The sequence below is a fragment of the Spodoptera frugiperda genome, chromosome 17, assembly GCF_023101765.2.
Source record: "Spodoptera frugiperda isolate SF20-4 chromosome 17, AGI-APGP_CSIRO_Sfru_2.0, whole genome shotgun sequence".
Lineage (NCBI taxonomy): Eukaryota > Metazoa > Arthropoda > Insecta > Lepidoptera > Noctuidae > Spodoptera > Spodoptera frugiperda.
The window spans coordinates 1,775,437-1,790,146 of NC_064228.1; the positions used below are offsets into that span (position 1 = coordinate 1,775,437).

Genomic DNA, 14,710 nt, shown 5'->3' on the forward strand with positions numbered 1-14,710 from the left:
ATATTGATATTTTCATACCAATTACTTACTATGCTGACTTTACAGTCTTCCCACGAATGCCTGTTTTATAATTTTTGCGTCATGCAATTCATACAAGCTTTATTCGATAGTAAAATAAAAGGCACAAATAAAAATACATAATTGAACATTTATTTTGAGAAAAATAATATTCACCATAAATACAGGTACAATTTCGAGATAACATTATTTACAAAGCTCAATAAGATTTTTAAATAAATACTTTAAAATGCACGCCAATTAAATTCAACGGCCATCTTGATTTGTGTTGCCAGTGGGGAAAATTTTATAGTGGAATTATCTGAATTTGACGAGGATTATATCTCCATTTTTGACTGAAAAATATGCGAGATCTTTCATGACATTGTCGAGGCATATTTCTGCTCCTTGCATTTGATCGTCGAGTAGGTAGAGCGTCGGCGGGCCAGTGTGACCAGGTCTAGGGAACAGTCTCTGTGCCAGTGTGACCAACTTCTGCACAAACATGGAAGACGGGAATTTCTTTTTGAATGACTTGCCGTTTTCATCTCGTAGGATTATTTCTAGTAGTTGCGATGTGAGCGTCATTGTTTTCGGTTGTTTCACTAGCAGGCTGTCGTCTGGAATGCCGTATTCTGGAAAAAAGAAATAAATATAAAGTTTAACGTTATACACAAGATGGAAATTGTACATTATTATCTACATTCTTGCCGTATGTGCGTCACAAATAATTACAATATGCAGTAATTGAGCCCGCGTCACCATGTACAGCCATGTGACTTCAATGGCAAATACAAGGGTTTATTTAATTTTTTCTGAAGATCCTGCTCGTTTACCGGCTTTTGTAAACGAGCAGACGGATCACCTGATGGTAAGCAATTGGCGTCGCCCATGGATACCACAAACACACGTAGCGCTACAAGTGCGTTGTCGACCTTTCGGGGTAAAGGTGCTCCCACACAGCGGTTATATAACGTTATACAACAATGTGTAACAATATAACATTTGCAATAGCGATATAACATACTCTACAACTACTGTTATAATTTATTTACACACAAATGTTAAGTCAGTCTCTAACATTATATAACTGCTGTGTGGGAGCACCTTTAGGTATTTAAGGGTTGTTGCGAAATCAGGGATTGGGAAGATTGGGAAGGGTGGTAATTGGGCCTCCGGTAAGCAAGCAAGCGTTGCTTCACATTGATTTTCCGTGGCATCACTCCGGTCGAGCCGGCCCAGCAGTGCCGAAGCATGCCTCTCCACATTTAAAAACTATTTTACTAACAATGCCATTGAATGAATTTACTAGCAGAGCCCTCATTTTACACTTAACTACGTAAGACGTATAATACTTACTGTTAATAAGCTCAGTAAACCGACAGTGCTCCACGTTGAACGCCCGTTGGCTGGCCGGGTCCGACTGTGCAGCCTTCCACTCAGCTCCGTAGCGCTTCATGTAGTCATACTCCGCTCCGCGACGCAGTTCCCGGGTTATTGTCGAGCCGTTCAGTTCCTGGGAACAAAAATTAGATTTGATTTAGATTTCAGCCATGATCGTCCCACTGCAGGGCAAAGGCCACCCTACCTCCTTCCATTCCTCTCTGTTTAAAGCTTTTTAACAAAAACAAACTTTATTTCTTGAACAAAAAAAAAAATAAAGTAAATTCTAATGTGTTTGATAGCGCCAAGACAAGTTTGTTGTTGCACCAGTTTTGATGAATTTCGACTTATCAGCTTGTTTTATTTTATTTTTTTAAGGAATGGGGGCAAACCAACTCTAATGTCACATGATGGCAACACCAGAAGAGTCATAAGTGTTGCCGGCCTTTTAAGAAAGAATACACTCTTTTATTGAAGACTTATGTAAATATACAACATTATACTTATTGTAAAATATAAAACTTAATAAATTGGTGGTATAAAAATGACAAATAGGTCTGAACTGAATAAGGTTAATTTTGAAATTCAAGTCTTTGATAAAACCGGGAATTCTACCCAAGACTATTCAGATCACTTGGAAATTGGTAATGGAGAAAAAAAAAAAAAAGATATTTTAACCAGCTACTCCCGCACAGTTTTACCAACTACTCGGTTCCAATTGGACGCAGCATATGGCATAAGCCAGCATATGGAAAGCTTTCCTCGATAAAATTGAGATGGTGCATTACCTTTTTGAGTTATATTATTAAATAAAAGTTCTTAAAAAGTAGTTCATGTGAGATGATGCATTAAGTTTTCGAGTTACTTTATTAAATGAAAGTTCTTAAAAAGTACTTTATATCATATTTGTTACCTGTAGTGTATCAATTTTAGCGATAACAAGTTGTGATCCAGTGTCGTAGTCCTCAGTATCTTGTATGGGGTTCTTCAGGAAGTAGAGCTTCTTCAGGCACGCCAGCTTGTTCAGTTCGCTTAGAGATCGCCACTGAAATAATTTTATTATAATAATGTATATTAGTAACTTTTTTCAAATGATAGGAGGCAGTGAGCAGATACATCATGGTTGGTTTAACCATTTTTTATATAAGCTTGCAAACGACTACACGGTTGGCGTGGTGGCTGCTCAACTGACTGCACTACACGTTGCACACCATGCAACGTGTAGCGGGTTCTATTTTCACACGGAGCAACTCTTTGTGTGATCCACTAGTTATGTTGTTTTGGGTGTAGGTGTTGTTTGTTGTTTTGGGTGCCCTGTGCATGTAAAATTGTATGTTTGTAAACGGAACCACGACACAAGACTTTTCTCTTGTGTTGTATGACACTAGGATTTTTCCTAGTGTCACCTGGTGGTAAGCAATCGGCACCGCTTATGAAACCCCAAACAAATGCCGGCCTTTTTAGGGTTAGGCATTGGGGATTCGGAGATTCGGGAGAATCTTTGATTAATATAACACTAAAACAAAACTTTCAAATATTTTTACATGGCAACACTAAACTCCGTTACCACAACAAAACAATACTCACATCATTAATCCGGTTCCGATTCAAAAATAGAACTTCCAATTTTTCGAACAGGTCAACTTTGTCTTCGGGGTTCTCATTGAACCTAATATCCGTTATTTGACAGTCGTTTAAACTTAGAACCTTTAAGTTTTTCATCATACCAAGGTTCATGACTTCATACCAGGATGCCAGAGGGTTTCCATCCAATTTTAATACTGTTAAAGTTCTGAGAGTGACCGATGGTGGGATTATAGTCTTTATTCTGTTGTACGCAGCGATCATTTCGTTTAGTTTCGGCCATAAGTGTGATAGAGCGATGATATCGGCCCATTCGTAGTCGCATACTGAGATGTTTAGTTTCTCTAGGTTGGCAAAATTGATTGAGAGCTGCGCCATTGTTTCTTCCGGCATGTCTATGGCCATTCGGTTTTTGCTGCGGAAGAAAGAAAGTTTTATATCAGAAATTAAGTACCTAAATAGTAAAAACTTGATACTGGTATACATTTTGATTGAGCGGTCGTAGCTCGACTGCTTCACAGGCCGAGTGGTCGCCGGTGCGGATCTCTGGTTCAATTCCCGGGTCGGGCAAGGTATTTTTAGTAGTAGTAGCATATAAAATGGAGTCTGGAATTGGGCCCAGTATATGACAATAGACTCGCCCCCTATTACATAGGATTTATAATACAAATGGTGAAAAGTAGGTGTACATTGTACGGTGTCATTAAGTGCCATAATGTGCACCTCTGTCTACCCCTTCAGGAATATTATTTCATGTGTTGTATTGTAACAAATATTACTTTTGTTTATGTTGATTTTTGGTGCATTGGGCTCGGTGCTGAATAAACTGTTTTTCTTTCTTATATGTGTAAAAAAATGTTTAGTTTCAGTTTCAATGCTATACTTAACATTTACACCTACTTCACCACCGATGGAAAATAATTATAATTAGATAAAATGTATAGTATCCCAACTCACTTAACATCAAGTTCCTTCAAGTCCGGCAGCTGGGCAGACAGCTGTATGACCTCACGCCAGTTGGAGAAGAGGTTGCGCGACACGTCGAGGCTGCGCACGTTGGGGCACAGCGAGGCTACATCACCAGCCTTCGAGATGTTCTGGTCGTGGACGCATACTTCCAGGAGACGGTCGAATTTTCTGCAATTTAAAAAAAAACGTTTAGGATAGCATTAGGATTTTCTCCTGTGTCGTGGGTGCGTTTACAAACATACAATTTCACATACACATGACACGCAAACCAGAAATAACGATCTATGGAACACATAAAGAGTTGCTCCGTGCGGGAATCGAACCTGCGACACGTTGCACGGCAGCCAGTTGCCCAGCAACCGCGCCAACCGTGCAGTCAAACCGTGCAATTATGTACGGAGATTTGGTTAGAAATGTGGGTTAGTACAGCTTCTTCTGTAAATCTGTGGATGACTGGTGCAGTGGCTGGGTAACTGGGTACAAGTGGACATTTTTAATCAAATCGTCTATTAACAACACATGTAACTTCAAACTAATAGAAGAGTTTGTTTGTTTGAACTACCGGGAATAGCTAGTAAAAAGATTAACTACATTTCAAGTTGATCCATTGACTGCCTCGTCTGAATCGGAGTCTGGAATTGTGCCCAATATATAGCAATAGGTTATTACATGGGACTTATGAATAGTTATGAAACAATTGGTGAAAAGCAGGTGTACATTGTATAGTGGCATTACGTGCCGTAACGTGCATCTCTGGCTATTCCTTCGGGGATAAAAGGCGGGACGTTACAAAAGAATTCTGTTCTAAGACTTGGCAAGTCACATAACTAACCCACTATATTTAGTTACATATATGTATGTGTGATATTTGATACGTGGTACGATCGTATGTTGTGTTATCTGAGCGCAGGATACTAGATACAGGTACAGGTAGATATAAGGTATTACTTGCTCATCATGTCGGCGCTTGTTATTTGTTATTTGTAAACATGCGACTCGCGGTAGTTTACCGACCTAAATTCTAGTTTTGATTATATAGTATGTCAATATCTGTATTGTGTGAATATTAATTATCTATCTATAATGAATAGATATAAAAAAAAACATTGGGAGGGATGCACATCACATACATATAAAATATAGCCCGTGTCTATGTCTAGACTGTTTTTTTTAACGGTATCAGCCGGTAAACGAGCAGACGGATCACTTGATCGTAAGCAATCGCCGCCGCCCATGGACACCCGAAGCACCAGAGGCCGAATTGGGCCTCCAGTAACCTCACTCACACATAGAAATAACAACGAAAGCCTTATTTCACGCCTCCTAAGTCTAAAAATTCTTAACTGAAAGCCGCATCAAAATCAGTTTAGCCAAACGCGTGGTAATCACGCACAAACATACATACAGGTCAAACCAAGAACCTCCTTTTTTAAACTTTGACTATCAAAAGTTACTATTATTTTATTTATTTTGAAATTACTATTTGAAACTACTAACAACTATCAACTTACTGTTTCTGATGAATTTTCTCGAAGCCGACCATTTCAATGAAAGGCGCACCCATCTCTCGCTTCCACTCATTGATGACAGTCCTACGGTGGGCTGCTACGGTCTCATCCTGGAATTGACAAATATTTACGGATAACAAATGGGACACTTACGTAATGGTTACGTCTATAGTCCGTCTTGTCACTTCATCGTATTGAGATAATTGTATCCACTGGAAAGAGATACGGACTGTTATGGGATGAACTTTGGTTTGATAGGTAACTTTAGGGAAAGGACTGACTGACAGACAATTCTATGTCTAAGGTTAAAGAATGGAATTCCTTACCGGAGACTGTGTTTCCTACAAGATATAAGTTGGGTGTCTACAAGTTCTGAGTGAACAGGTTGCTCTTAGGTAGGTGTGCCCCATCATTGCTTACCACCAGGCGAGATAGTGGCCAAGCGCCATCCTATTAAGTATGTTTTGTCTGTATATATAAAAATCTATTGCTGTTCATTAGCATCGCTGAAGGTCGAGAACGGCTTGGATTATTTGTGGAACTCCAGGGCATGTCTAAAAGGTGAGAAAAATGTTTGAGGCAGTATGAAGTTTGCCAGCTCAGCTAGTTTGGAATAAATTACTATAAATACTACTATAAATGCTTTATTGGGTTCCTTTGCCAGTCATTTCAAAATAAAATTAACTCACTTTGAGTCTTTAGAGTAAAGTCAAGGGTTTGAGCAGATTAGATTCTAATAGGAATATGATAAGTATGAGTTTCTTATTAGAAAAGTAAAATGGAGTTGTCGAGTGTTCCGAAAAATTATTAACTGATAATATATTTCTTTTTAAATAAGCTGTTGATTATAAATATTTTTATTTGATATTTCAGCCATGATCGTCCCACAGGGCACCCCACACTCGTTCCACTCCTCTCTGTGTAAAGCTGTTTGCAGCCAATCCTTGATTATAAATATGAGAAGTAAACAGCTATTGATATTGATTAAATTCTTTCCATTATAGTGGTAGTGGTGCAGTGCAGATATTATGTCAATAAACATTGATTTACTGTCAGCCATTGAAATTATATTAATATCTCTTGATACTCAAGACTTGTATTTGTTTTGATGTTTTGTCTTATAAGATTTATAGGTAGGTGAATAAGTTATTTTTTTTAATTAGGTATAGGAACCTACTCTATCTCAACCAATAAGATTTATTTATATAGAGAGATATATTATATATTATTTATACTATAAAGATACTTCACTAAAGTATAGTTAAGAGAATAGGGTCAATAACTTGTACAGTGCTATACATAAATGCCTATATGTATAATGTAAGATATGAAGTAAAATAAACAAACATGATTTATCTCAGACTTTATTTTATGTCCTGCAAACTTCATCACATCAATTAAATGCTGTATTCAACTAAATAAGCAAGCAATCCAAACAAAAAGAACAGCCTTGACATACAGTGACAGATTAAAAACACAGCCCACTCATACTGCCAAGTTTTTATGTAGGTGGAATGACCTAATGCTTGTGCACTAACAATGAAGTTTAAGAAAACAATTTAAAAAGTTTGTTTTGTTTGAGATTTGAGAAGCAGCGACTATGACTCACCTCGCGATCACCGTAATATTTTCTGATAGCTTCAGCACAAGTTTTGAACGGAGAAATTTTGTTTGGACGAATAAATGAACCAGCGCCTGGTTTAGACGTCTTGAAGTATTGGACATCGTCCACAGAGCCATCATGTTTACCCCTCGCTGGGTCGTCCCATTCAACTCCGTACCAAACACCCTTATATCCGTGCACTTCACCGATATACTTCACCGTACCAAAATCATCGTTACTCTTCACGCGACTACCGATGTGCACTTGAATATCGCTATCCTCGGTACCATTGTGACTGTCCATGGTACCGTTACAAAATTTTGGTATTAAGTTAACAGGCATTGCGCCCACCATTATTTTTAAGTTTTCGAAAAAGGAACTGTTTATCAAAAGAAAAACAGGCTGACTTTTTTCCCCGAAAACTATTGTCACTTCAACTGTCAAAATACGTTGTTGACTAGGCAACGGCACGGTAAATAGTAAAACTGAGTTAGTCGAGTTTTTGATGTCGTCGAATTTACGATGTTGTTTTACGTGTATAAATTAATATAATCAGTATTTTATAATAGTTCATCTGACTTACGTTAACTTTAGTTTATATTTAATGTCACTGTAATAACCAAGAAATTCCAGTGCAATTATTTATACTTCAGTGTTTTGAACTAGAAGACTCTATGCGATGTACCTATGCGAGCTTGAACTGAAATAATGTTTCATGCCGTGTCTAGTCATCATGTATTAATTGCAATAAGGCAAGATAAATAAGTAAAACAGTTTTAATAATGATTGTCCAGACGTTACTGATATTAATTTATGTAGCACTTTGTAATAAAAGACAACAAAGTTTATATCAAAATTATAAATTTTTCATTTTTTTTGACTTGACTGCAATAAGTTAATACTTTTTTATATATATTTTTTTCGTTTAGTAGATTAGTTTAGTTTTAGTTTAATAGTACTTTTTCCTACAACACTAAAGTTGACAGTTGTTGCATGTCTTGAAAATACAATATATGACCTCTTTGTTTACGAAAGTTCATGTAAGTTTACATGTTAAAGTAATGAGCCCATGAAATAATATAATATTGATGAGAAGCATGACAAAAAATATAATACTTTCACTATGACATTTGAACAAATACTAGAAATACTAAAGAAACTGAAGTTTGTAGGAATGTTGCCAGTCTGTTATAAAAGTTTCACAAGTAACTACGAGATGGCACTAGTAGTATCATTTTGAAACATAGTTCTAAGTAGTGATTGGTGCGTGCACTGGAATAGGATATTATCCGCCCAAGTAAGGTAGAAATACCGAATAAGGACGAAAAATGTAAATTCGAGTTCCGAATCGCCCAGTGAAGTCAAAGCTACAGGCAACTTCGGTTGACAACATACGCGTTTTGCTTGACGTGGAAGCTTTTGGTAGAAGCTGAGTTATATTTTCTGGTGTGAATCGGACTGCAATATATTAGGATTTGCGAGCACCCGGTTCAATGTTCCATTTATTTTCATTCGTTGTCTCGGCGCGGCGCTAGCGTCATCTCGCTCACAGCTTTTCGAAATCGGGAATCGGGACGTAAAAAGTGTTTTTTGACAAAAATGGCTACCGAAAGTGTCCCAGACGTGTATATCAGGCGATAATACGGAAATGCTCGTTTGTGTTTGTGAAAATATGCATTTTATAAGTGAACAATTGTTTCGTGCTGTGCAGTAGTGCATTCGGATTTGTCACGACAAAGGATAAGAGCGTCAAAATGAGGTATGTACAATATAGCGAGTTCATCGCTCCTCGGAGCTTTCGTTAGCAAAACAAATAAATAATTACAACGAAGATCATGCACGCGTCGATCTATTTATGTCCATATAGTATCTGCTGCACCGGCAGTCTTCCTTTATATCGGCAGACTGTTTTTTCATAGATATTACAACGTAAACATAGCACGGGCGTGCGGTCGTTACGGTTCATCGATTAGTTCATTACGATCGTAATTACATACGTTTATGAATGACATCGTAATCAAAGGCTGTAAAAAAGCATACCTTAGTCATTGTTGAATGCATTTGTAAAAAGTTCAGCACGTTTCGGATACATATCGATTTTTCATCGCGTTGCGTTCCCCCACGATGTTAATTCGTGTTATTTTATGTGAAAGTATTGTAAATAGGAGTTTAGCAATGACCTTGTGTGGGTTTGGAGGCATTTAGTTTAACTGGGACAGAGTTTGTCCAGTGGGGACATCCCTGTACACCATATGCGTAATGTTTCGCCGAATTGGGGTGTATGGGACCCCCAGGAAGGGTGTTTCGTTAGCACTCGTGCATATGACTAATAATATACACCCCACCCCTAATTCTGATTAAAAATATATTTCTTCAGTCTCAATGTGTTTTGCAATCTGGTTATTACTTGAAATTAATTCTGAGTACCATTTTTATCTGTGAGATAGTGCAGTACTTAATAATTCTGATAAGTTTGGTAAATAAAGCTGTGGTAATTTTGTTAGATTGAGTCATAATCTAGTGATAAAGGTTTCAGGAATTCTAGATATCTATCTTTAATTCAGAAAAGTCTTGTAGGATCTATTTCCTGCCTGTATGACATCACTATGTAAACAAGATTGTTGCCAATAGATTTCTTGTTATTTTTTTAGCTTGTATACATGATGTTTTAATTTGTGTGGTTGTTTGTAAACTTTATCTTAAATTATGACAATTATATTAATAAGGAAAGTACTGGAAATAAATCTTTAATGCAATATCTTAAAATTAATCACAATTGTGTTCAGTTTACCTTTATAATTTAGTTGCCTTTTTAAGTATTTTAAATAGTAATACTATCCTTTCATCTCTAATGTAACAAATTTAATGTTGAAGTTTCTGTTACTTTATAAAAGTCTATACCTATACCTATTAAGTTTTTAATTACTTTAGCAAGCAACAGGCTATGTTGGATAGAAACAGTGATTACTACTATTACAATCAGCTGTACTTCTTTCATAATCAAAAGATTATTTGTGTTTGAAAGGATAATTCATTATTATAAGGCCTTTTAATTGTTAGCATTGCATTGACTATGATTGAGTTACAAACATACGCACAAACTTTCACATTTATTATATTTGTTATCTATTTAATGGTTATTCCATTTTTACCAGTAGAGAAGGGCTCTATTTTAATACTGATTTGTAACTCAGCAACGAAGCTACATTTTGAAACAAGCATCTAGCTAAGAGGACAGATTGACAGACTATTATTTGTTTCTTTATTTATTGATATTTCAAAACTTCCATTTATGATTTAATTGGAATAAATGATTCCACTTTGACTTTAAAAGCAAAAATACTATTGATTCTGTAGCCTACTTTAAAAATAAACATATTTTATAGATTAAAATCGTGTCTGTATCTCTCAATCTCAAACTGCATGGAATTACTTATGATATAGGTAATTAAAAACAACCACTTTCATAACAGTGTCGCTTAATTTAAATAAAATGGTAGCTCTTAACTAATTTCATATCATGCAACCTACATTTGCTACTCGGTAAAAGCCTTGACATTATTTTAAATTAATAAACTAATGGGAAATATTTATTAGAGACCTGTTCTTGGATCATTTTATTTTTATAAATATGATGTAAAATTAATACTTAGAAATAGGTATATTTATGTAGCAGTCTATGACTCATCTCAAATGTTAAAAGTATTTTCCATAACAAAAAATTGATTCATTCGGATTTTATGAATGACTAGAGGTAAATTTGTAGTAGGTACCTATTAAGAGTTTTGTTTGTATTGTTACTTGTTTTCCTTAAGCTGCTTTATCTCAATGGGCAAAGGAAAAAACATATTATGTATTCTGGTGTCCTGATTAACTATTTAGGCACAAAAATCACACCCGACATTACTGTAGATGCATTTCGTATTGGCCAATCATATTCATTGGTACACATAGCTTAGCACTGGCGGAAATGGACTGAAAATCATATCTTACAATTGAAATATAAAAAAGGTTGTTATGATTTTGTCATCAGCAGCATCCTGCTGCTATTCAGTATTAGATGCAGTTTAATAATCCAACAGCATGCAACTGAGTTTGATCAATGACATGCAGACACCTAGTCACCTATTGTTCAGAACATATTTATTCAAAGCAAAAATACTATTGATTCTGTAGCCTACTTTAAAAATAAACATATTTTATAGATTAAAATCGTGTCTGTATCTCTCAATCTCAAACTGCATGGAATTACTTATGATATAGGTAATTAAAAACAACCACTTTCATAACAGTGTCGCTTAATTTAAATAAAATGGTAGCTCTTAACTAATTTCATATCATGCAACCTACATTTGCTACTCGGTAAAAGCCTTGACATTATTTTAAATTAATAAACTAATGGGAAATATTTATTAGAGACCTGTTCTTGGATCATTTTATTTTTATAAATATGATGTAAAATTAATACTTAGAAATAGGTATATTTATGTAGCAGTCTATGACTCATCTCAAATGTTAAAAGTATTTTCCATAACAAAAAATTGATTCATTCGGATTTTATGAATGACTAGAGGTAAATTTGTAGTAGGTACCTATTAAGAGTTTTGTTTGTATTGTTACTTGTTTTCCTTAAGCTGCTTTATCTCAATGGGCAAAGGAAAAAACATATTATGTATTCTGGTGTCCTGATTAACTATTTAGGCACAAAAATCACACCCGACATTACTGTAGATGCATTTCGTATTGGCCAATCATATTCATTGGTACACATAGCTTAGCACTGGCGGAAATGGACTGAAAATCATATCTTACAATTGAAATATAAAAAAGGTTGTTATGATTTTGTCATCAGCAGCATCCTGCTGCTATTCAGTATTAGATGCAGTTTAATAATCCAACAGCATGCAACTGAGTTTGATCAATGACATGCAGACACCTAGTCACCTATTGTTCAGAACATATTTATTCATTGGAGTATATATTATGATTTGATGGTTTTACATTATTTGAAAAAATCGAGATAAAAAAAGAAACCATTTGAACTTAAAACGGGATATTTACCATGTTTATTACTTTTTGTGAGTTTCCATTTTAAGTTCTAATGATATTACTAGTGACCATGCCAGTTTAAAAATTGATTCTAGTTACTTAAAGTAAAGAATAAAAATTTACCTCATAAATCTATAAACTTTCCAACATTTACCTCAATTTAATGGAATTGTGTGAACATAATGTGAAACTGTCAAGCTGTCCCCCAAGAGACATGTTTTAATTATTGCAAAATGATATGGAATACGGCCGCCCCATAGCTGTCAACTGTTCATCCTTTAAAAAAAAAACTGGTTTGTTCAAGGTCTGCATCGGAGTAGGTATTGTTGAATGTTCAGTGACATTTCTATAGTTTTTTTTTTATCATGTGTTGCAAGCGTTTTATAGGTTGTGCCCAATTTTGGTTTGATGTGATGTAAAGTCTTCATTTTGGGTTCAGCAAAATGGTAATTACTGTTTTAAACCTTAAATATGTTGATATTTAAGGTTTGAAACAAATAAAAAATATAATTATTATCTGTAGTATAAGAGACAACAAGGCTTTATTATGAGCAGTTGGATACTGTTTTTGAAAAATCATAGTTAGAAATCCGTATTTAAATCCAGACTCATGTTTGTAATATCTTAGGACAGTTATATTTCTTTTTTAAAAACCACACACGAAGCGGCGATTGTCGCGCTGCTACTGGTAACTACTGCTGCAGTAGCCTCGTCGTGTGTCGCGGAATGCTGCTTATGAATATGAGCCTCCAGCATGGCTTGAAACTAGTCGAGTTTCTCGTCAAACAGATACGTGAACAAGCCAATAACATAATTAATTTGTATGATTCACGAAAGTTATAATAAAATTACACTTAAGTACTACGTATTGCATTGCTATCCTAACTATTTTCTCAGCAACGGAATTTTACACCTAACCCTATATGGACACGTGTTTTCTTAACCAACCTTAGCAGAAATATTTCAAGTCTGTGTCATCTAAATATATTCAGAAAGCCAAGGTCTTGAAACTGTTGAGTCAGACATCTTTGTTTTACCTACAACTGGTAATTACTTTTTCTAGTACTTGTTTTAAAACACCCATATTCATGACGACACTTTTAAGGCAATATGAAGTCATGTTAAAGGCGCTATGACGTCATAATGTTTTCCTTTTTGTAAACGGTACGCCCCGTTGCGCACGTATGCAATTTGTTTTCGTTATAAAAAATTGTTCTATAACTAACTAAAGCAATTTTTCTTGGAATTCGTGATGAAATTTTTATAATTAAAGTCTTGTCGTTGTTTTGTTAGGTATTTATTTTTATATAGAAATTGTGATTTAGATTGCTTTTTTTTTCTTAGAAAATTTGTGTTATCACTCGTTTTTCTTGGTAATGAGGTAGATAGCTTACGTAGTCCTCAAGCCAATGGAAGCTAGTGGTGCTTTGTCGTTTCATGAGGACTTTGCTTACCAGTGGAAGTCTTCTGGCTGATGATGATGATGATCACGTACCTAGTGCTCGTTTTTGTTAAGAGTCTCATGTAATAGGGGATGAGCCTATTACCATAATATACTTAGAATAATTTCGAATGATCGAAAAGCCCCGAAAACAATGCCTGATACGGGCCAGCACTTGCGATCACTCGACCAACGAGGCAATATATATATTATGTTTTTATATTTTATACGTAACAATAACCACTAATATTCTTAACTACAATACAACAAAACTCTTCACATAACAATGAAATATGAATTGTACGTACGACTAAGTCCATAGGGAGTTTAATATGTCTGAAAGCTTCGGTTTCCGGCAAAAGTAGATCAACCCTACCCGTGCGGTCATAACCCATGCTGACATTATGTGTGGGGCTCTCGCAAACCAATCAACGGAGTGTAGTTTTAAAGGAAATACCTATGTGTGTGTAGATTGTGTAGCCAGGGACGTAAATATGGCCTTTATCAAGTACCATTTAATTGTCTCCTGTTTGGCGATCAAATTTTGAAGGCCGTAAACACGTTAGCGCGCTTTTTTTTCGTACTGTATGTGGAACTCTTGACAAAGTTGCTGATTCCATTGGGTCAGTCGGGTCAATAAGTTTTACATAACGCTCCCGAAATTTGGTTTTATTACTAATTAAACGGAAACAATGCTTTTTAAAAACCAATGTCTCGATCAAACTCGCTACTAGCGCCACCTACTAACAGCAAAAAAGAGCTGTCATTACATAAAACCCACAAAACAATGTTATCACCTGGGATCGTAAACATTATAATGATTATGTCGGACATCCTAAAATAACACAAATGATACTACTTCCTCCCAAACAGACGGATCCAATTAGCGGCAATTAAATGTCACTTTACATAATTTTAGGGGTGCCACTTTGGCTCTCCATCTCCATGCAAAATATTCAGAAAGTTTCGTAAATCTTGTTTGGACATTGGACATTGTAAATTAGGGTTCAGATTGAGGACTTAAGGTTTATGATTGAGTGGATTTGTTATCATAGAAGTAAGCAGGTACAATGGTTTCTGTCTACTTTTGGCATCCCTTTAAATAAATTATTTTAAGATCTTCTTTGTTCATATCTTTTGATTAGAGCACTTGAATCCAAGAGCAACTAGGGCTTG

The 14,710-nt window shown here is 35.6% G+C and overlaps 2 protein-coding genes across 2 annotated transcripts in view; one reads left to right on the top strand and one right to left on the bottom strand.

Moving 5' to 3' along the window:
- Window positions 1–128: 128 nt before the first annotated feature.
- Window positions 129–7,494, bottom strand: LOC118276684 (tubulin-specific chaperone E). Its single transcript, XM_035595125.2, has 7 exons — window positions 7,051–7,494; window positions 5,445–5,551; window positions 3,922–4,101; window positions 2,968–3,379; window positions 2,294–2,425; window positions 1,357–1,513; window positions 129–632 (listed from the first exon to the last, which is right to left on the bottom strand). Exons 1-7 carry the CDS (start codon window positions 7,396–7,398, stop codon window positions 316–318), a joined length of 1,653 nt encoding a protein of 550 aa, XP_035451018.2. The 5' UTR covers window positions 7,399–7,494; the 3' UTR covers window positions 129–315.
- Window positions 7,495–8,382: 888 nt separating this feature from the next.
- LOC118276815 (protein enabled) overlaps window positions 8,383–14,710 on the top strand; it is an 84,438-nt gene continuing 78,110 nt past the window's right edge. The window contains exon 1 of the mRNA XM_050699735.1: window positions 8,383–8,803. Coding sequence (XP_050555692.1) covers window positions 8,799–8,803 — 5 coding nt within the window. The 5' untranslated portion in view covers window positions 8,383–8,798. The remainder of the gene's footprint in view (window positions 8,804–14,710) is intronic.